Genomic DNA, 23,410 nt, shown 5'->3' with positions numbered 1-23,410 from the left:
AATACTTAGCAGAAACACACTCCCTAAAGGCCTGGGATGGGAAATAAAAACAAACAAGCCACAGGAGCAAGACAAAAGTCTGCATCTTACTCCATCTTTTAGCTTGTAGAAAAAAGGAGTTGTGTAATTGGTTTAGAAGTTAATTGGGACAGGGACCATTTTTCATTTAGTGGTCCATATAATGCCCAGTAATAATAGGCTACAAATACATACACAGTCACTACTCAAACACAAATCCTCTTGGGCAGTGTTGTGACCCAGTGTACAGTTCTTTGCCAGGCAATTCTCATTAAAAAGATAAAAAGGTGATAAGATGTAATTATTCTCTCCAGTAGAGATGATCTGCTTTGGTGCAATCCTGTTTACAAAGAACATCACAAAATCATACATTCCTCTGGTAAATATGGGCAATTTTCTTTCTCAAAGATTCAGCCTTGCCATTCTGATGAATACCATGCCTTAACAAAAATACCATTTATATCTTTTTCCCCTCCAAGCCACTATAATCAGTCTTTCTCTGTTACGCTCTGCTGAAACTAATTTCCTTGCCATTGCAATTCTAACTAGTCCTGGTGAAAATCTTTTGGCTGATATAACATATTGTGGCTTAGCTTGATGATCTCAGTTGTTTTAAGTCTCAAAATACAAAGGGATTTTCAGCAGCACTGTCAATTTTGCTTGAATAAAGAGTGCTCATAAACACGTAACATTTTATGGAATCTCTTAATAGGTATCTGGACATCAAATCCTGGCTCCAGCTCAGGACTTAAGAGGATCTGCCAGTACAGCAGGGGAAGAGAAGTACGCTTGCTTAGTTTCAACTCTCAGAGTCTCCCTCTTTCTTTTTAATTCAGCTGGGCAGTTGGTGGGGGCTCAATGGGCTCTGCTAACCCACTCCTCTGCTGTATCATAACTGCTTTTCTCTTAAGACACACTTTGAATATATCCTCACCATTTTGTCCCAGGATGGCCATGCAGGCAAAGTCAAGCTGGGACAATGTTTTGTACAAAATACAGTGCGTGATATGTTGGGAATTTAGCAGCTGAAAGACTGCTTGTTCACTTTTTACTCGTGTGAGCTTCATTGAAGTTGCTCTTGATTTATAGCTGGATCAGCAGAATCAGAATCAGACCCTTGCTGCTCATTTCTGTGGGAGCAGGACTGGGCCTCATGTGCTCTTGTGCTCATTATATATCTCAGTACCGAGTCTCTCAGCTTTGATTCATAGAGTTGTCTCTAATTTGGTACATGCAGCCTTCCAGACTAGATCACATAGCAGCAGGATAACAATCCTCAGGAGAGCATTTCAGTTTGAGAAATTCATGAAGAGGGTGACTTTGCTGCTTACCTTCAATGACACTTGTGGAATAGGAAAGAGAAGAGTGAATGAAATGGAATTGCCAGCCTGTTTCAAAATGTATGCTCTATTATACAGCAGATGACAAATAGCGTCCTCAATAACATAATTCTGGGAGCTGTGCAAGTTTTTGTGGGGTTGTTGTTTTTTCTTCACTATAATCTGTCTTTTCACATTTAGGCCAGGTTTTTCTTACCTGTCTGCATGGCACACAGGAGCTCTGAAATACTTCCTTGTGCCCTTCTGCAGGGAAGGCATCCACAGGCCTTGCCTGGGGTGAAAGCAAGCAGGAGGAACAGAGCCTCTTTCTACCATGCAGAAGGGAAAGACCTTGAATTCACCTCTTTTCTATTCCCAGCACTATGACAAGGAGTGCTGAATTCAAGAGTGGGCGAGAAGTCATCGCAATGTGAGGTGTTACAGATCTGGGGCAGGTCACTTCCTCATGGAGCAAAACAATGCTTTTCTGAGCCGTGAAAAGTCATGTCTGTGCCTCCTTACGTGGGAGGGATGGCAAAGCAGTAACCTTGCCTTCTTCCAGCAGGAATGAGCCACTTTCCTACTGGAGAAGGCATTTTACTACATATTTGGGTGTACTGAAGCTGAGGGGAAAATGTGTCTTTGACAGTAGCTCTAGTGAATCATCAATATATACATATGTATAGAATGAGTGTAGGAGCTGTGCAGCAAGAGAGAATGAGAAAGGGTTCCTAAAAGAAAAGTGAGCATCTTCCCACTTTAAGAACAGCAGGATTTTTCTCCTTTTTGTGGAAGGTTGGCTTCCCACCCTGGCAGCTGCACCAAGACCATTTGGAACTGATCTCTTGATGCTTTTCACCCTATCCTAATTTCCACACAAGTGCCTATTTGCAAAAGGCAATGTTGGCCTCCAATGGTAGCATTAACTGCCTTTGTACAAGAAAAATTACTTCCTTGTGAAGCGGAGTAAAGGATTTTCATGGGATTACAGGTTGAAGCAAGTTGAAGAAATGTGCTTGACTGTATCCTAAGAAAAGATCAAAGCAAAGATCCCTGACATGCCACCTCCTCCCAGTCCATGTCATACTGCCCTGGCAAAACTCTCCCAGAGTATGCAGATTGTGATCTGGACTCCTACCTCAACAATCACCTGAATGATCTAGAAGAAGAGGTGAGAGAAGCCTTTTGAAGAGGAAGCTTCAGATGGAGGATGGAAGTCAAGTTCTGTCTTTTCCTTGAGTGGAGCTGACTGCTCCTCCTGGGCAAGACTGCAGGATTTGTCCCTTAACTTCATAATGTACTTAGTTAACTTTTCACAGAGTTAAGTCATTAACCTTGGTTTGGACGTGTAGGATTTGTCCATCCTTTTATCATTTTCTTCCAGCTGTTAACATGGCACTGCGTGATACACTCAGACGCTTCATTGCCTTCCCAGTTCAGAGCAGCCAAAGCAAAGAGCTGCTCAGGAGCATAAGGAAACCTCTTTAGCTGCCCTGCATAACCTTCTAAGCCAAGGGCAAATTCTAGCCCACATTCTTAGATTTTATATGTGTTCACCAGTACATTTCATTCTCATTTTCTTTAAAACTTTCATGAAGTTGCTTCAGTCATTCAATTCTGAAATTTCAGGTGCACCATCTCATTTTTAGCCTCTGAAAAGCCTCTCTGAAATTATGCCCCCTCTACTTTTGAAACCACTCTTATCACTCATTCTTGTCACTCAGTATTCCCTCTACTCTTCCCTTGACAAGGCAGATAAATTGATATACAATGCTACATAAGGGAGGTCAAGGGCACATTAGAGTGGCCTGATTTGCCTGAATGCAGTCTTTCTGCTACTGGCCTTCCACAAAAGGTGCTGTTAAACTCTGTGGACATTCCATTAATTCTGTGAGGAGCAGTGCAAGTTTCCTTCCTTCACTAAATTTTATTCAATAAACAAGCCACCTACAAAGTTGCATCATCTTCTACAATATGTTCAGAAACACCTAAAGTATAGCTATTTCTTAATGAGCTATACTGACTTGAATTCAAGTTTTTTGACTACTCTTCTTGCAGAAATAAATGTAGTTGATTTGTTTCTTCCACTGCAATAGACCCAATCCAAGTCCTATCGAGACCAACAGATTTTTTTTCCTAATTTTTGGGATATGGCTTACACTCAGCTTAAGTGGCACACAAGGATTTCACTCATTTTCATGCTTCTGAAAAGTAACCCCAGTCACAAGTAGTGGCACCTCCTTTAAAGCTGAATTTTCCTGTTGATAAAGAAGATTCTGAGTGGATGTTTAATGAGTAGGGCCTATCTGCAGCTCACCTCTCACAAGTACAGAAAGCAACAGCAATGGCATCTATTTTCTGAGAACTTTACAACAACTGGAGATAACTTATCAGAATAAACACTGATGGGCCAAAGTTTCCACCTAGTCAGTCCATGCCAGCCAGTAAATTTGGCACCTCTGATAAAGCAGTGAACTTAATTTTTCACTTCTGTACTTTCATGCAACAGTTTTAATGAAGAATAGTGGGTGACTCCCTGTGCAAATTGCTTAGGGTATCAAAGTTCTTTGTGTAGCACTGGAAGAAAGGAAAATTGTATTGTATTGTATTGTGTTGTGTTGTATTGTAATGTCTTTCTACAGAATGAATGGTTAAACCAGAATTTCTACATTTCTTCAGAATGGGGGTTAAAATGTACTAGCCAGAGGTTTTCTTAATGTTTTGTCAGTTTGATTTACATATTGGGAATGTTGGAGGTTTAAGGCAGGTTGTAAACAAGTTTAATTTCTCTACTTTTTTGGTGGTGTCAATGCTCTAAGTGTAGCATGCTTTATTAAAATTAGTATGAGTACTGTTGCTTGATGTTTTAACCGGAGCAATACAGGTTCCAGTTTAGCTACATGCTTCAAACGCATAAAATAAAAGTCAGACCTGTCACAACACCTAAAAATGGATATATATGCTTAACTGTGCAATTGCATTAATGTCAGTAATGTGTATATTGCACAAAAATTTAGACATGACCGTAACTCACTGCAACGTTCAGGCTTATTGGAGCAGGAATCATTTTTAAATTTTATTTTTTCTACTTGTTTAACAAACAATAAGAGATGGTGACGGGAAGATTCAAAAGTTGTACCTCTGAGGCCTGATAATGTATTGCACATCCTAGTGATGATTCCTGTTACATTTCTGTGAATACTTAAAAGAAATTGCGGAGGGATTTGGATAGAAGGACTTGAGGTATTTATGGAAGCTCCCTGTGTTGGTCTTACGGGGCCTGAGCAAGGTGAACTTTTCCCACAGCGCTTAACTTCTTCCTTGTAACCTGCAGGTGTTGTCTTATGCAACTCAGCTTTGCTGATGCTTGTGATCATGTTGCAAGTTCTTTGATACTCGATGTTTTTCCTGAAATCCAAATCCTTCAGGCAGGCGAATCTCTGAGAATTTCTCTTGGTAATCCTTTGTGCTAGTAGGGGAGGAGGGAGTTAAAAAATGTGGCTGAGTATAGCCCTAAAGGTCAAACAACAACACACATAACACTGGGAAACATAACCCTCATTCAAAAAGGGAAAATCTATTATAAATATTTTCACTTACAGACTTTGCCTTTTCTAGACCTGATTTTTTTTTATGCATTTGTTTACTTCCTGAATCAGTTCCTTTGGTTTCAGCTTGGGTCAGAGGTTTGGCAACTGTTTCCCCATATTTTTATTTTAATTAGACTATCCCTGATTTTTATATTGTCTATTAAAACAGTATTAAAAACCTGCAAAGTCTGCAAGGCCTACTTTTCTGGTCAGTACAGAGTGCCCTCACATCACATTGCTCTTAATGGAAATTAATTGTATCATGCCTATAGACCTTGGAGCAGTTTTGCAGATATTAGATTCTTAGACATCTGTGGTGTTTTATTATTGATTAAAGAATGAGAGGAAATCTCATGGTTTAAGACCTTGTACTGGGATTTATGAATTACTCCTTTTCCTGTGTGACCCTTGGACGGTCATTGAATCTGTCTTTCAGTTTCCCATCCGTGAAGCAGGGAATAATGATGATTTTCTGCTGCTGCTCTTTGTCCATCATGCCTACTTAAGTAGTGCACTCTTTGGAACAGGACTTGCTGCTGGGCAGTGCAGAGAAATTTCATTCTGAGTTAGGATCTGCAGCTGTAATACAAATAATTAATATCAGCATTAAACAGTCAAAGGTATTACATCCAAGATGCATTTGGCCTAAGGCCCACATAGTTCTTAAAATGATGGATTTTTAATTGATTATTTGGAATGAGGCCTTTTCTCAGACTAGCTAAATCGCTTAAGACCCACGCACACCAGCTATATTTAGAGGCGAGGAGGTGGCAGAGTAATTCTTAAAGTGCTCTGTTTCTAATAACCCAGGTGAGTGACAGTCTGTGAGTGCTGCCTCTTTTAAAGCAAACATGACTCACAGCCCCCAGGCTGCAAGCATGTGCAGGTTAGAAATTGTATTGAACTGTCCACATTCAAGAAGCAAGGAAATACAGCCAAATTCATAAACATTTAATTTAATAATTTCAGGTTCGTACAACAGGGTAGTCACACTAATGGCTTAGCATCTCCAACAGCAAAATGCAAAAAGACTGCGTAAAATTGGGGCCAGGTTAAGGTGAGTCTGGAGTAAACAAGGCAATATCTTCATCCCACAGCACATGTTGATACTTTCAGAAAGTATTCTGCAGAAATTACATCGTTATAAGAATATCTCCAGAGTCCAAATCAAAGGCAAAATGGGAATGGCCTTCTTGATGCACTAATGTTTAATTCTTGTTGAAATGGACATATGCACACACAATTGGCTGCTTCCCGGGCGTTTCTTGCCCCAAGCAATTACCAGCACCCATGAATGGTCTCTCTGTCCCACGTGGTGAAATGAAACTCTGCCATTAGAAACTGCCAGGAGGGTGCACAGGAGGAGTGAGCACCACCCCATGCCTTCTCACATCTCTGACCAAAGCTAAAATAAGCAGCAAAACAGGGCAAAATTGGTTTCCCAGTGGGAGAAGAGTATTCTGGCTTCTTGAAAGATGCTTTATGTCCCTTGTGCTCCTGGGGACAATGGACCCAGTTGATTGTTATTTTGTGCCCTAAGCTTGTCACTTACCTTGGAACCCAGCCACTGTTCCTTTTTCTGTGAGATTACCCAAGACAAGCTCTTCTCTGGGAAGCTGAGTATTGCCAGGAACTCTCACTGACGCAACAACTTTCTTTCATCACAAGCTGCAAAATTAAAAGCACACTTTGGTTTTAAATGCAATAACAACGCTCACCCAGGCTCTGGAATAGCTGCATCTTTGTTCCATTCTCATTAAAGAAGTTAATGGCTACATGAAAAATTAAGCTAGTTCTAACTACTTTTCTCCTAAAGGTAGTTTCACTAGAAATCAAACATGGTCCTTCTTCCCTCAACCATTGCCTCTTTTTTAACAGTTCCCATGTTCCATTCCCAAATATTTGCATCCAGTAAGCATGAAGACAGGTGGAATACACAATGCAGAGGTTTTGGTTCTGAGTTTCCACACGTCTTTGCTTCCTTTAGAGCAAACACAATATTGACTTTCTAGCTGCCTCCCAGTTCTGTTTCTGGGCATTGAACCCAGTGACAGGTGAGAGCAAGGCACGATATCTGCTTAACAGCCAGTGCACATCCGGCTCTGCTATGGCTAAGGACAATTCCCATGTCAGAAAATCAGGTAATCATTACTCAGTGGTTTTGCACCAGACTAGGAATATCTGCATTTTACAACATCTCCTTCATGTGGACCTGAGGGAACCTGACAGGTCTGAAGAATGAAGACCCAGTACCATGTAGCAAGAATCTGGTAATGAAAGAAGTTCAGTGTCCTCCCACCTACCCACAAACACACCTTCAACTCTGACCCACTTTGCTGGGTGGTGTCTCATGTACTCCTTTGCCTTTTTAAGATTTGTTTGTGTAAACTTAATAATAACTTTCATCATTGTAAAGAGGCTGCCAAGTTCTGAAGCTACCAGGGTGTACTAGATATAAGGTTCATCTGGTTCCTGGGGGTGTTGTACAAGCTGAGATCAGCCTAATAAAGTACGGGAAGACTGAGAAGCAGTAACAACTGCAATGTGTAGTGCTTTGTGTAACATCTCTTAACTGGAAGTATTTCATGCAAGTTATTGCCAAAGATTCAGATTTTGTTCTACTTTCAGAAGTTCCTTTATTTCCACAACACTACAGTTAACTATTTAGTTGGGGGCAACCAAATTAACTACTCTTTGTCAGCTTAAGCTGCTCAGTTTAAAATAGTTGCTAAATATCTGAAGCATAAAATTTAATAGCTTTCCTAACATTTGTTCCTCAAAATTAATAATTCTATAGATAATTTTCATTGTCTGCATAAATATCCAGTCCCTTTTTGCACCTTGTCAAGTTCTTGGCTTCCAAGAGAAATTAATGTCAAAGTCCAATTATAAGCTGAGTAAAAAAGTATTGTTTTCTCAGGCTTGGACTTTATTCTTCCTAATGGCATTGAGCTGAATTTGTCTTCTGATTCTGTGTTATGAGACAGTGAGAAAATAAGCTCCCTATATCTTTGTTACTGATACACACTTTCAGGATTATCCGTTTTAGAAAGGACAGTCTTATTATCCTTATTTAACTAAGAGACAACAGTTTCAGGGATAGATGGAGTGATTAGCAGTTGAATCATAACTTATGTTTCAGGCTAATATTCTCAGTTCTTTCCTTCCTTAATATTTGCTTCTATCACAACCAACTTCCAAGAAAGGCTTTCCATCTGCTTCCTGTGCCCCCTCCCCCACTTTACCTTTTAGAGTTAACCCTTTCTCTTCCAAGCACACTGCTTCCAAAGTCCAGTGGAAACAGTGGAAGGTCCCTATTGATTGCAAAATGCCTGTAACCAGGTCATGGGGAAGCGATGTGTTAAAGGGATAGTTTTCTTGATTTTTTTCTCTTCTGACTCAGCCTGGGAAGATTTGGCACCATTTCCAGACTGCTTCAGTCTCTCTGAGAGAGGATTAGGATTTAGTTTTATTGGTTTATGTAGAAAAATTATAATACATAAGCTGACCTTTCCTCCTAAACCCAGGATTCTTTCGGTGTGTGTTTATTCCCTTTAAGTTTCTACTTAATGGGTTGTTGCCCTGAGTTGTAGATTCTGTTTATTACACGATCTAACTTGTTTCATTTGTCTGCCTCCATGATACAGGACTTCAATGTTGAAATCATATCCCCTATAAACCATTAGTCTAATCAGTCCAGCTCTTGAGGAAGCTGATAAATCAACAGTAATCTGAAGGTCAGGTTCCCTTCAAGGACCCTGTGTCAAAGGGCTTTGGCGTTCATGTCGTTCTGTGTAATGAGCTCTGCCCTGGAAGGACAGAGAAAATACACCTTGATAGCTGATGAAGGTTTGAGATTCTTTCTCCTGAGCAGGATTATGATTTTCCTGCATTTCAGTAAAATACTTACAATGTAATTTAGTCAGTGTGTTGGTGGTGGTTAGATGTGGATGCTTGACCACTAAAAACTGAACTGGCAAGCTACATGCTCCTTTCTGCTTAAAGTCACTTAAGAGAAGAGGAAGTGATTATCTAGAGTGAGCTGTCAACCTTTATGCCAGCTTTCCTCCTGATATGATTTATAAAACAGCTAAGATAACCTCTGGGGGGGAGCTTTGCAATGGAAATAGCAAGTGATTTTTATTCTAATGAACATAACACTGTCACAAGTTTAAAGTTCAAATCTGAGGTACGAAGGTTTGGGGGAAAAAAAGAGCCCGTAAAATATGAATGTGACAGCATATGTGTTCCTTTCCTGCACAGTGTATGAAACATGAGAAATAGGCAAATTTTACTTTTCTAATGAGGTTTAAAATATTTTCCACTCTTTATCAGGCAGAAGGTGCTCAATACCAGTTTTTTTTTGGTGGCTGGATTTTTTTTCCTTCACAAACTCCCCGATTAAGATGAGGCATTTTTCTCAAAGCAAGTTGTGCTGTGCCCTTTGGTTCTTCAGCACTGCAAAATGTCCTGTCACAATTGGCACTCAGTAAATAACCCTTGGCCAACTGTGGCCAACAGGCAGAAAGCTGAATGCACTACAGGAATTTAAACTGCTGGAGGAGGCTTGTCCTGACCAGCATTTAAAAACACCAAATGACGATTTATTGCAGAACTTATTTCTTCTTATTCTGTTAAAAGGAGAAAAATAATAATAATAAAAAAAAATAAAGCATCAATTTGACAGCTTTCACTGATATCTAGCTTACTTCAGAACTTCTTTAAAAATACAATCAAACTCTTTTCTAGTAACTGTTACATGCAAAACAAAACCAGCAATAACTAATTAGAAAGTTTATACATCAATGGCAGGTTAACCTGCCCCTGAACTTACCCAGCATATTTCTTATGATGAGAGTTGTATGAATGCAATTTAGGCAGTGAACCATAATGTCTGCAGGCTTGCTGAGGCTGATAGCTTTTCACTTTCTAGTCAGTACCTTTCTGTCTCAAGGCTAGAGTTGCACTACATCCTTGCTATCTGCTGAAGTAGAAAGAATCGGCTGAATAAAAATGGAAAGTGAACTAAAACTTTAACAAAGCTCTAAAACCACTTAAATTCTGTTTATTAGCCTTACTTCCTGAAGACATATCTCACCTTCAAACCTTGTATTAGTAGGAAGCTCCCTTGTTGTACCAGTGGGGCACACTGGAAATGAGGTGGTGGTGCTCCATGGGATTCAAAACTTCCATGTTGGTCTTTTCCTCCGTGGCCCAGCCATCCCCAGCCAGGTGGGGAAGGGGACAGCAGGCACGTGGCAAACGCCTGCTGAGTGGAAATTTTCAGTGGGACATCAGTGGAATGATTATGACCTGGAAGAAGCAATATTGAATGCATCAGTAATCAAAACAAATTCCTTCTGCTGATTTGGTAAAGCTGGTATGAGTTGTACAGGAATGTTCGCAGCCAGCAGGAATAGGTGCCACTGCCATGCACTTGCTTGCTCTGGAGTCCTGCCATGCTGAACTTCTATAACTAGCAGCAATGATCCCCTCATTTCTCTTTCTGAGTGCAAGCTGTGCACTAAAAAAGGTACTGAATAGCTTGAAGACACAAGGAGTTAAAAAAAGAGGAAGTATAGCTGTGCTTTCCAATGTGTCACATGATTTCAGCTCACTTTTCTGATGTGAAAAACAGAACATAGTCTAAACTGCTTTCAAAATAACGAAAACATGCTTGGGCAGTATTTTCTTAAGTTTTGTCTGTTTAAGTAACTAACTGGTGGGACAGATGGTAGATAAAAGAAAAATGAATCTCCAGGAAACCCCAAAATCCCCTTTGAATTTTTGAAAAAGAAGGAAAAAACAAGGAAAATTAAGAGATCTTTTCATACACCAGCTGTTCCCAAATGATAGACACTACCACACCATTGGGAAGTTTGTATTTACTTTGGGAACCTGACTGCATGAGGGACCTACCTGACACTCAGGGACAAGTAATCTGTCTCTCTGTGGCAAAAAAATGCACATTGGGTGGGGACAATGCAGCTCAATTTTTTTCCCCTCATTAATGTCTCCTGAGATACGGTCAGCACGGATTTGGGCTAGGGAATACAAAAGCTCAGTATAACAGCTTGTTAAGAAAATCAGGAAATCACTGGGAGTTACTTCTTTCTTTTTCAGCAAATTTCGAATTTCCACAGGGGGAATAAAATCAGTAATTCCTGATACATCCAAAGCTTAGTATCACAAAAACTTTGAAGGTAATAAAAATAAGCAGCCTCTCTATTTTTCCATTAGCAGGTGTCTGAAGCTTTGCTGAGACTCCTACAGGCACAGAGAGATGCTATACGCAGTGTTTTGCCACCGTCACGGGGTGATTTATCTATGGAGTATAATTTTTTATGCAGCTGTTATACCTCGAGTGGTAAATAAGGCTTTGTCTGTGCTCCAAAATTGTGCCACTTTAAATATACCGCTGTAATTAAAGTGCTACAACCCATTGGCTGTTGTTACAGCCCTGTAAAACACCATTCTGTCATGTACTTGTCCCTGTATAGCAAGGGGAGCAGGGTGATTTTGTACTGTAATGCACACTGAAGCTTTTTATTGATGTTACAGTTACATCTAAAAGAAAAAAAAAAGGCAACAAAAATGTTATGCTGGGAGAGGTCTTGAGTGTAGATAAAGCCTAGATCAGAAAGATTGTGGGCAGCTTCAGGTATAAACTACATTTTCCTGTGGCCGGGGATAATGGTAGCACATTATAGTCCGTGTTAAATATCATTAACAATGACAAGAGTGTGGCAAAAACATTTCACCAAGACAGGAAAAATACAAGGTTTGTGGCAGTAGCATCAGCAGCCTTATCACTGAGCACAGAAGGATTTCTTAGCATCCAGCTATTGCAGAATTAAGACCATTTTGTTTTCTATTAGAAGTCACATTGTCAGCATGAAGTCACTCCTGAGAACGGAAGTTTGGGCCATGGTTAAAAATTTCCAAATATCTTGCAGCACTTGGAGTATAGTATTTGTTTTCTGATTTCAAATAAGCAGTGAAAAACTGTTCTTGCAAAGGGTTTCCGATAAGGACTACAGCTGGGTAAATCTTATTTTAATGTCTGATTTCAAAAAATCAGATTCACTTAAGTTAATTGCCTCTTTGCAAGCCAGAGCAATTTAGAGAATATCTGCCTGGAAAATTTCTGTGGGTTCTGTGGGTTATTCTCCCAGCAAGACAAATATCAGCATAATGTTCAGTATCGTGACAGAAAGGCTTTACATGCTGTGCCCCACATGTAAAGCCCATGGTCTGATTGTCACACTGTTGAATATTTTGAAAAGGCTGCTTTTTTTTTCCTCTCCAGTGTAAAATTCTGTAGTGGCTTTGATTAATCCTTATGTAAGTAGAGTCATTATTTAGGATCTTAGTTTTTTCCTCTGATCTTCTTTAGGATTCTTCATTTCTATATTTGGCCCTGCTATTAATTTGCAAGGGAGCCAGAGTTTCTCTGTGCCATAACTGACCCGTCTCTAGTGTGGCAAATAACATTCCTTGCCTATCTGACAGAAACGTGCCAGACTTAATTAGCAACAGACAATGTTTTCAGAAGTGACTGGTTAGAGACATCCTGTGAAAACTGACGCTCTTCAAGACTATCAGGTTGAGCCTCTGGATACACATTCACAGTGAAAATTCACAAATAACTTGAAAAACAGTTGGTGCACTGATAAGATGCATTTTAAACACATTACTGCATATCACAGCAAATATATTAATGGTTACTTTCATGCACATATTTTGAAACCTAATTCTTTCCCTTATTCAATGCCAAAGACTTGAAATTCTACCTACTCTGGTAGAATTTTTCCATTTTGTCTAGCAGAGAAGGGCAAACGCTGTCCATCCCACCTGCAAAATCCAGACGTGAAACACTACGGACCACGAGTAAGAAAGAATTTTAAAACTTCAAATTCAAGCTTAGATCTACTCAGGATTTTAGAGCTCCATCAGGATTTTACAACTCCATGGAAGCGTGCTTGTGTGACTGCCAAAATCCTTCACTGTGAAAAATACCTATTGTGATTTCTTCACCAAACTGGAAGCAGCAGCCACTTGCACAGCACACACAGGTGCTATACAGCTGTTTCATGATGGATCTCTTGCTTGCTGACCTGATTTCCACTGGTGTTAACTCAACAGAGCACTGTAAACTTCTCTGGATGATTAGAAAACATTCCTCTGAAGTATGTGAACAAACATGAGCTACGAGCACTGTGCTGGAGATTATCTTATAAACGTGACATCTCTGCAGTGGGACGATATAACTCTGCTGTTTTTTTCTTCTGTCAGCTCCCTGGATTTTAACAGTTAGTTGCAATCATATTAAACATCTCCCTACCATTTTTTGTAGCAGGAAGCATGATTCTCTTCTCTTGGAAGGAGCCAGACCAATTTGTGTGCTCTATCATCCATAAGTAAATGTAAGAACTGATCTGAATGCAGTGTTTATTTTCAGGTAGTGTACTGTGGTAATCTGAGAGACATAAACTCATTGCAACTCTTCCATGGAACGGGAACTTGAATTTATGAAAAGACACTGAAACCAAAGGTGTCTCCCTCATCCCTTGAAACACTTGCCAAACTTTTTTTCTGTCACAGCTTGAGGTCTTCCCTCTGAAACTGATGCCCACTGTTACACGTGGAGAAAGGCAAACATTCTGGTGACATGGCTGTATCACTGTTAAACACTGCAGCCCGGGTGGTCTCCTTGCGCATCACTTGGCACATGGGCTTCTCCTTCACCATTCCAGCTCAGCCAGGGGAGCTGGGTGAGGAAATTAGCGTGTCCTTGTGTTTTTCTTTTCCTGTCAGATCCTAGTGTGATAGCCAAAACCTGGTTTGCATTCCTCCACCTTCATCTCATCTGCCACATATATAATTACTCGATGTTCGTCTCGCTAAGAGATCTCATATCTAAGATCTTCAAAACGTCTGTCAAGGAGAAAGCAATAGGGAGAAAGCTGAGAAACTCAGATGTGGGTTTAGGTCAATGTGCATTATGAATGTGACAGAACTACTGATGTACAAACACGTACGTATCTAACTGTAAAATGTGAGCACCTAATACCAAATTTATTTCACTATTATTCCCTTTCTGTCTTTCTTTTTGAGTTCAGGCTTTCTTCCTGCAACAGTATCAATTATTTTTCAATAGTGTCTTGCATCCCATTCTTTCTCATGTCTTTTTCAGTACCACCCTTTTCTCTGCTAAATCATCAAAGATATTTTTGTTCTTTTATTGTGGCAGAGTCTGTAAACGCGACCTTAGAAAGAGAATTTCTAAGTGCGAGCATTTGTGATGCATTTGCACTAAAAGCTTTGAATTGCTATCTTTGATAAAGCTATTTGGTCTGATTATATTGTTTTGGAATCGCACATTCAGGTGCACCTCTCTAAAAAAAATGAATTTTTCAAAATGTACTATATTGCATGTCTCAAAATGGAGGAGGATTATTTTTAAACTCAGAGTATTCCATGTAAGCAATTGTATTTCTATCCTGAAATTCACACACCAGCACTTAAACTGAAATTTAAAGTTCAGTGTTTAAAAAACAATAACTCCTAATCTTAAAGTTGTACCAAATATAAATAAATTTAATAATAATTATTCTAGGGTTTTTTCTCTTAAATTGCTTCCATACTTTCAAAACTGCCTGGGCAGATGTTGCAGACATCTCTTGTATTGAGCATGACAAATATTCTATGTGAGCACTGAATAGCAGATGCAAGAGCCACTGATGGCTGAAGTGTGATTTTTAAGTGGAAATTGAAAACAGCATTTCCAAATACAAATTCAGATCTCACAGACCGCAATCTAAGTGGGAGTAACTGTACTTTGGAAAACTCAGGGATGTCTTTAAAGAGCCGTATGCAGTCAGGAAAAAGTGTATTCACATCATCAAATAGTTGAGGCCCAGCGGTACAGCCAGCTATAAAGTTACATGATGTGTTGTTATCAGCATTTGAGGCATGGGAAAACCTCCCCTGCCTTCATAAACCTCTGTGGCTGAAGACATCCCAGCACCCACCCATTTCAGCAGTAGAAAGAATTATGTGAGCCCTCTGTCATCTGTTTTGGTCAGAATCAGCCAGGTTTAACAGTAAATGGAGTTGAAAAGGTTAATCCAGTGTATTTCAGTTGAAGCTAATTTTGAAACAGTTCTACTGTACTTATCCCCAGATTAGGAGTGTAACTTCAGTTTCACTCATTTTAGGCAAATTGCTGACAATAGAGGACATTGTACCTGGTGCTCCGGATGTCTCCTCATCAGTGTTGAGTGGAAGGATCACCTCCCTTAACCTGCTGACCATGCTGACACCTTTCATGAAGACCAAAAACTCGACTAAAATCAGTTTTAGATAGGAAAATATCGGCCATTAGGAGAGAAGCATTTTAAATTCTGCCAGTTTCTCCCTCAAAAAAAGCCACACAAGGCACTGTAGACAGGGTCTGTAGTGACTCACACAGTTCTCAGCTTGTGGACGTTCAAGTTTGCAGATGAATAAATAAAATCGTGTTACACTACTTCCTGTACCAGTTTACAAGGCAGAAATGTGTATGAACAGATAAGAGCAATAAAAAAGGCTTCAAGATGACTGCCTGAAACGTCCTGCCATCAACCTTTATGTGATCATCTGTGTATGAGAATTTTATATGGGCAGACAATCTGGGGTTCATATGACCATTGACACATCCCATGCAGATTTGTGAGACTCCAGATATTATTTTGTGGATGAAACCAGAAACTTTAAAGTAATACTTTTCCCTTTGGAAAAGGATGCTCTGCTGGCTCCAGCATGCAGCTCTCATTTTCTCCCACTCTTGGGCCAAAACTGTACTTTTCTCAGATTGAGCTTTCTCTCTCCTGTCTGGTGAAGACTATCTCTTTTGTAGACATAATTAACTATTCATTGACATGGAGCCTTGAATTTGACTCTTCCCAAATTCCATAGGGAGAGCAGCCCGAATCTCTAGGTTACAAAGTCAGCTCCCATGCAGCTCACAAAGCTTTACACCCTGTAAAGCTCCAGCAGGAGAGATTAAAAGACTGTCTGGGCACACCAGTGGTTGGAAAGCTCTTCAGTGAGGTGGGAGATCTGCTGTCAATCCCCTGCTCTGACAAATATTTGCCTTTTCCTGGCTTCTCTGAAACCAGTTATGTTGGATCAGGGATGAATATAGAGCAGAAACTCTGCAACCACATAGTACTTATATATGTATTTTAGAATACTAACCATAGTCTATTAAATGGACTTGAATATAAATGAACTGTCACTATGGGAGAATAGTTGAAATCATCTTGGATGTACAGATAATATTGTCTCAACTGTGAACTCTGCTGTAGAATCTCATTTCAGCCTCTACCTAAAAATCTATATGTCAAAAGAAAATATCCTGGGTGCCATCTACAAACCATAACATGACACAAAAAAGCCATCCTTCTATATGATAGAGCTACTTCTAATTTTCCCATTAGACCAAACGACACCATAAAGAATATCTGCCAACAACATGATATAAAACCACACCATGCATCATGAAAAATAATTGCAATTCAATTACTCCTGAATTATAAAACTGTCAGCTAGGTGCAAAAAAGACAAAAGCCTTGGAACATATGATAAACTGCTTAGCATAGATAATTATATATGTTTGAACAAAATCCCCAAAATAAAACATGTGTGGTTTGAAGGAACAGGGTAATCATGCCAAAATAATTCTCATTTACAGTAAAGGTTTGAGGATCAGCAATTTTAAAACCATCTCCCTGGAAAAAAAATTATCAAAATAAATTAGCACTCATAGAGTGTAAAGTAAATTTCTCACTCAGAGAGGTCATGCCCAGCAACTGGGCAAGAAAAATTTTCTTCTATCATCTTCCTTAGAGTCTACTTTGCCAAAGTATTCAGTGTTGCTGCTCAGCATCACAGAATGGTTGAGGTTGGAAGGCACGTCTGGCAATTGTCTACCCCACCTGCTCCGGGCAGAGTCACCAGCAGCAGGTTGCTCAGCACTGCCTCCAGTCAGGCTTTTAATATCTTCAGGAATGAAGATTCCACTCCATCCTCTCTGGGCGACCTCTTTCAGCATTTGAAAACCCCACAAGTTTTTAATTATTCCTAAATTGAGTTCCCTTTTTTTCATTCTGTGCCCGTTGCCTCTTGCCCTGTCGCTGGGCACACTGAAGAGAGCCTGTCTCTGTCCTCTTTGAACCCTCCCTTCAAGTATTTTTATAGTCTAATAAGGGCCCCCTGAGCCTTCTCTTCTCCAGGCTGAACAGTGCCAGCTCTCTCAACCTCTGGTCGTACGAGGGATGCTTCAGTCCCCTCAGCATCTTCATGGCCCTTCACTGGACTCACTCCAGTACGTTCATGTCTTGTACATCCTTGTACTGCTTTAGGTACCATGGAAAAATCTATGGAATTCTTGCTTGGTGTCAGTTCTGTGCTTTTGCCACACTCCCTGCTTAAGTAAGAGAAAGGGAAAAAAATTACACCAGGGGAAAAGTAGGATTCAGGGAGAAGACAGGCTTTTGGAGGACAAGCTGAGAAAATAAAGCTTCTAACAGAGAGGTCCTACCTGCACTCTTCACCAGGACCTCTGGGGCATTCTTGGGAGAAGGATTTAATTCTCTTTCTTGGTATGCTGCATTTCAGCAGAATGAAGAAAATGGCTTTCCCACATTATTTTTGATTATTACTATATTAGGAAAAAACAAATATACTTCTTAAAATAACGCTTTTCCCTAAATTTAAAGTCTCACCTTGGTCTTGCACTTTCACACACAAAAGTGGCCATGGAACAAGACAGACATAGCATCCATTCTGCAGCAAGGCAGAACTGGGTAACGTTACCAGTTAACATCTGGCTAAAGTGTTGACACTTCTGCAAAAATACTTACTGAAGGGAAAATAAAATTATTCAAAGTTGATGTGGTACCGTGGTTCCAGAACTTCTCAGAGCATTTCTCATATAATCAGTAATTTTAAGAACTGGTTATTTCATAGATGCTATTTTTCAGCCTTCGAAGTGTCTTTTTAAAACATTTGAGAGATCTTTATAAAACATAAAACGATTTTATTTTAGTAGATTTGCTAACATAACAAATTTCATAAATTGGATTTCTCAAACTCATGATGACTACATTTCACTTTCTTAATCGACCTTTTACATGCTTCACAAAGCACTTGGGTTTTACATGTATTTATTCTTCTGGAGTTTCTCACAAGTATCAGATATGGGTTTGAAATGTTGGGAACTCCTAAAGAAGCCATATTCTGTCACAGTTCTGTTCAGGTCAGAGTACTCTGAGACTACAGTGACAGGCAGTGCAGAAATCACTAAAGTGGTTATCTGAGGTAACATTTTAAACAGAATTTTCATTATTCACCTGTGAAATAGGATATAGGACATAGGAATTAACACATTGTCCAATGTGACACCTAAAGATGAAAAAAACGGAACAAAAAAAAAAAGAACAAGAAAGCTAATAGAAAAAGACAGAGATCATCCTAGAAGCTAAATTTTTATTAAATTTTTTAGCTATTAAAATTTTGCTCTGCATTTCTTCTGCCTTTTAAATTCCAGTCCTCAAGTCAGTGGTCGTTGTGCCAGGTTCTCAGCCCATACAGTTTAATGTGAATCCTAGTGCTGCCTAGAAAGAGTTGACCCACGTAATTTTTTATTTACAAGTGTCAAAATTCTTGTGTTGCACTGTCAGCCTTGTCCATGTCAATTATGTTTCCACCCCAGATATTTAGCAGGAACCACAGCCACTGCTATGATGAAGGGTAACACCTCTCACATGCTCTTTAAAAGACTAAGAGTAAAGCTGAATTAAATTTACTATAGCATTAGAGAGACTGACCTTTCTAGAGCACAAACTGAGTTCTAACACCACTACTACCCTTTAGCCAGAGGAAATGTTGTGCTGGACACTGAAGTTCTGCCTCTTCAGTTCCAATAAACTACCTCTACAATAAAAACACTGACAACTATCCCTTGTCAGAGAAAATTAGGAGAAAATTTCAGTTCCAACCTGTCCAGCTTAATTCACTTGCCTGATGCTCATGTATAGGTTCTAGTATGAGAAGAAGTAACCTTTAGCCTTGGGTGGTAGGGCACCAAATAGCAACTCTTTAACAGCCAGACCTCTAGTGGGCTGACACCATCATGTGAGAACAAGTATTTTTATAAACCAAGATCTGACTGCCACATTTTCAGATCTTTAAAGAGGATGTGTTTAAAAAACATTCAAAGTCCTTACTGGAAGGCAGAAGTACTGCCAGAAGGGCTGGATTTTGAAACAGCAGTTATTTTGTGTGTCCAGTTTCTAGGAGCTTCGGTATACATAGAGCTCTACATATGTTAATGCAAATAATAGAGGTTTTTATGGGCTTTATGCAGTTCTATTACCTTGTGTAAGAATAAGTAAGAATAAGCCAATTGAATGCCATGCAAGTCAACCAGAATTCACTAAAAACCATGTCAAGTAAATAGAATGACCACCTATAATTGCTGCAGAAGTGATTAAGAAAGTAAATCAATATAGATCCTGTTGTCATATGTAGCTTATTCTCTTAGCATTGAGCATGTTAACTCATGTACTGATTGATCTTTGACTGTCACCACCACACCCTTATTAATCACATGCAAAGGCAATTCAAAAGTAATTATGAAAATCACCCACCTCCTGCTTTCTACAGCATTTATAAGGCTCAGTCAATTATTCCTTTTTCCCAGCTTGTAACCCCAAATTTGGGTAAATGAAACCACAAGAGGACTAAGAGCCCTGCTCTCTGTGCTGGTTCCCATCATATAATTCACTGTGAGCTGCTAGCACCCATGAGAACAGGTAAACTTGGCACTCTAAAGGAAAACAGACTATTTTACATTCAAGTGTCTATTGGAGCAAGAGTTTATTTGTCCTTATGTTTTCTATCTGATGTTAAAAATTGGTTGCATTTGCTTAAAAAAGGAAAAAATTAAAAGAAAGGGGAAATCATTTTCTTTATGAACAGTTAGGTAAAAGTAGCTTTATGCAACAGAAGAGTTAAAATACTTTTCTCTGTCCTGTTTTGAGATTGGCTTTTTTAGGCTTTGATGAAGAAACTAAGCTGAGTTATACTCTTGATTTCTCTGGTTGGTTTGTCCAAAGGAGGATCATTTTGGCTATCGTGGATTAGAAGACAGATACAGTTCTTGACATGTTACCAATCACAGCTGTTTTCATCCCCATTAGAATGTCTCTGAAAACTGAGAGGTTTTTGCTGTCTGAGTTCTTGCTTTAGACCTCTAATAGGTTCAAAAATACATTTAATTTTAGGAAACAGCCTATTACTGCTTAGATTTAAGCTTCAGAGTTTCTAGGCTTTGTGTTTGAATCATGATTGGTTTTGGGGTTTTTTTGGGTAATCTTGGAATCTTTATCCCTACTGGTTATATACTATTGTGCTTCTGCTTTGTGATGTAGTAGCCTTCATATTCTAAACAGATCTTAAGAGGCCAAATTTGAGTAGTTATAAGGACAGGTGGAAGCAAACAGCAGAACCTATGTCTCAAAAAATGCCATCAGAAACACTGAGAGCTCTGTTTAGAGAAGCTGACCTGGTTTTCCACTTCCTTGTAACATGTGTATGCATTTACACCTGCACGAGATAGATGTGGGATGCTTCCATTTGCAGGTGGAAGCATTTTGAACAGGTGTTAGTGATCTTAATGAGCTCCACAAAATGGAGAAACTGACCTGGGAAATCAGCAAATTCGCTGTGGATAAAGCAGCAGGAACATTATAAAGTGCTGTGAGTTTGGCTCTTCCTAATTCCCTTTCAAGGTTGTAATAGCTTTTGTTTGATCTGAGAGAGCACTGCCAGTGCCCCTGCCCCTTCTGATGCATTGTAGCTACAGGGCAGAATCTGCCTAGAGGAACAGTTGTGGGTTAGGCTGCTTCTAGATTGCTCTTTTTTTCTTTTGATAATAAATTCAACTTACTTTCTTTCAAAATTTGTTTTTCTAGCTTAAACCTAGTAGCATTACTTATTTTTATAATTACCTTTATCTGAATTTCAACCAGAAATAGAAAGAAATTTCACAATGATTGGATAATGTTAACCTTAAAAAAAAATCCCTGTCTTTATCTACTTGCCGTTTTTCACTTGTTGTCTAATTAAAGTATTGGATTATTTTAACCAAATTATTTTCTCAATCTGTTATTTGAATTCTGCTGAAAATGCTAGCTTTCATCTGTGTTTAAACCTTTATCTTTAACATACAGATTGAGTTTAGCATACAGTATTGGATTCGCATAATTTAATAGGTAATATAATTCTGGGGAAAAATCTTGTTCACCCCCAAATGAACTAATTAAATAAACTACTTAACTTCCTAGTGTTGCTAAATTCAGAAGCTGAAACGTTCATATAGTTCTTTGATTTTTTTTTTTTTTTTTTTTTTTTGTTTGGGTGTTTTGCCTTTTTTTAATACTCTTTGATCCTATATGTAATATCTCAAAAGTGACAGGTGCCCTAAGAAATTGTAGTAGCAAAGTGTGGAATTCAAAGCGAGAGTCTTACCAGTTTGCTGATGACAGTGCAGGAGCACAGAAGTATACCTGTAACTTAAGCTGATCTACTCAGCCATACTCCAAAAAAAAGAGACAAGCATGCCTGATGCAGACAGAAGAGATATGCAGGAGAAGGGATTTTTGAACCACATGGCTGACAAGGAGCAAGCACCCCTACCTGGGGGAAGCAGCCATGCTGGCAAACTGCCTCAACCTGAGAAGAAGCTCCAAGAGGCTGTCTGTGTGCTGCTGGTGGAGCTGTGCGAGCGATTCACGTTCTTCGGCATCGTGTGCAACATGATCCTCTTCTGCACTGTCAAGCTCGGCTATCGCAGCTACCAGGCAGCCATTGTCAATATGTGCTTTGTGGGCAGCTCCACGCTGACTCCAGTGCTGGTGGGCTGGCTCGCCGAATACCTTGTGGGGAGGATCAAGCTGGTGTGCATCTGCATGTTCCTACACTTCCTAGGTGGGTGACTCCCTGGTGGCTATGTCACGTTTTACTAATTCTCTTGCAGAAACGTGCTCTTGAGCATTGTGTTTGGCATCTGTTTTCCCCAACTTTCTCTAACACCTAATTACTTAGCTGCTCCTCTGCAAAATGCACTGCAGTGTTTTCACCTTTGCAGTTTTCTGAGGCAGTGCTTTCAAGAAGACAAAGCAACATTTGTGTGGGCACCTTGTGGTGCTGGTGCACAAACTTGACTCTTCTGAAGTGGGTCAGCTATTGAGAGCATGGATGTTCAACTCTTAAAATTGGTCCCTTTAGCAAGTGTTTTGCACAAATGCAAGGCTTCAGTCAGAGAGAGAATTTAGGAACTGCTTCCCTGCTGCTAGAAGTAAGATTATATGTAAAGGTGCATGACTTTTGTGTTTGGACAAGAGGAAAAGCATTTAAGAACACACCAGTATAAACAAAGTTTGTCTTAAGTGTCCTAATACCTCCACTGAGGGCCTGCCTTCTGTTGGCACATTCTGAATCTTCCCTGGGTATTATTCTGAACACCTTTTACAAAAAAAACCACTGCTCAAACAAAATGCACCTGTTCTGTAGCATTTAGTGCATCTCCCATGCACTGGTGGTGCATCTGGTGGTTACTCTGTCAATTTACATACACCAAGTTGATAAAAATATTTCTTTCTTGAACTGGTTGTTGAGCAAGTCTGACTGCTACAATAGCTGGCCACGTTGTTATTTAGATACACAAGAAAGGAAGTGAAAAAAAATCAGAGTCATTCCTGAAATGTTCTTGAGCTGATTGCAACACCATTATTCAAGCAGTCTGGAAAAATGTTTGCTGCTGTGTTCCACTGTTTCTCCTCTGGTATTCTGGTTTAAATCTCTTTCTGCCACTTGTCCTTTCAGTGCGTTTCTGAAAGTAGAAGATTGGAGACACAAACACAATTTGATGCACTTGGGTATTGTTATAACTAGAACATTTCTTCCTTTGGAGATAAATCATTAAACACTCCAGATGTATTAAAATTTGATGCACAGTCATAGCATTGGCTGATGTTGGTGTTGTTGACACATCAATATATTTTAAGCTTAGTGTCCATTAAAACTTGAAAAATCAGTAGCGGATTAAATCTGTAAGACTTGCTTTGAAGACTAGAAGTGGCAAATGCAATTCATGGCAGTGCTTTGATAGTTAAATTTTCTGGAAATCATATTTTCTATGAAGCTGCTGCAGGAAAAAAGGAAATTGTCAACAAAAGTTTTGAGAATTTATTTCTTAATTATCATTCCTATTACAATTCTGGGGTTTTAGATGATGCAAAAAAAAGCTGCACTCCACTGTGGGATGGTTTGTGGGGTTTTTTTTGATTAATTGGTGGTTCAATTGATAGAAGAACCTGAATCCTTACAAGCATTTCAGAGGAAATTTGGTTTCTTGGGGGTCCATAATGGTAT

The 23,410-nt window shown here is 39.4% G+C and overlaps 1 protein-coding gene and 1 long non-coding RNA gene across 3 annotated transcripts in view; one reads left to right on the top strand and one right to left on the bottom strand.

The window, feature by feature from the left end:
* Window positions 1-1,450: 1,450 nt before the first annotated feature.
* LOC121675172 lies at window positions 1,451-21,793 on the bottom strand. Of its 2 annotated transcripts, none has more exons than XR_006019981.1 (5): window positions 21,674-21,793; window positions 10,026-10,240; window positions 9,762-9,911; window positions 6,480-6,595; window positions 1,451-5,506 (listed from the first exon to the last, which is right to left on the bottom strand). It is a non-coding gene; the product is annotated as an uncharacterized LOC121675172 (long non-coding RNA). The 2 variants fall into 2 exon arrangements; XR_006019980.1 differs by having other exon boundaries at window positions 9,762-9,908.
* SLC15A5 (solute carrier family 15 member 5) overlaps window positions 21,166-23,410 on the top strand; it is a 30,619-nt gene continuing 28,374 nt past the window's right edge. The window contains exon 1 of the mRNA XM_042050322.1: window positions 21,166-21,964. Within this exon, the coding sequence (XP_041906256.1) occupies window positions 21,595-21,964 (370 nt within the window). The 5' untranslated portion in view covers window positions 21,166-21,594. The remainder of the gene's footprint in view (window positions 21,965-23,410) is intronic.

This window comes from Corvus kubaryi, unplaced genomic scaffold (genome assembly GCF_017639235.1).
Source record: "Corvus kubaryi isolate FWS band 111438036 unplaced genomic scaffold, C.kubaryi_AGA036_p1.0 72, whole genome shotgun sequence".
In the NCBI taxonomy this organism is placed as follows: domain Eukaryota; kingdom Metazoa; phylum Chordata; class Aves; order Passeriformes; family Corvidae; genus Corvus; species Corvus kubaryi.
The sequence above is the reverse complement of the archived record's forward strand: the minus strand, read 5'-3'. Positions and strand labels throughout refer to the sequence as shown.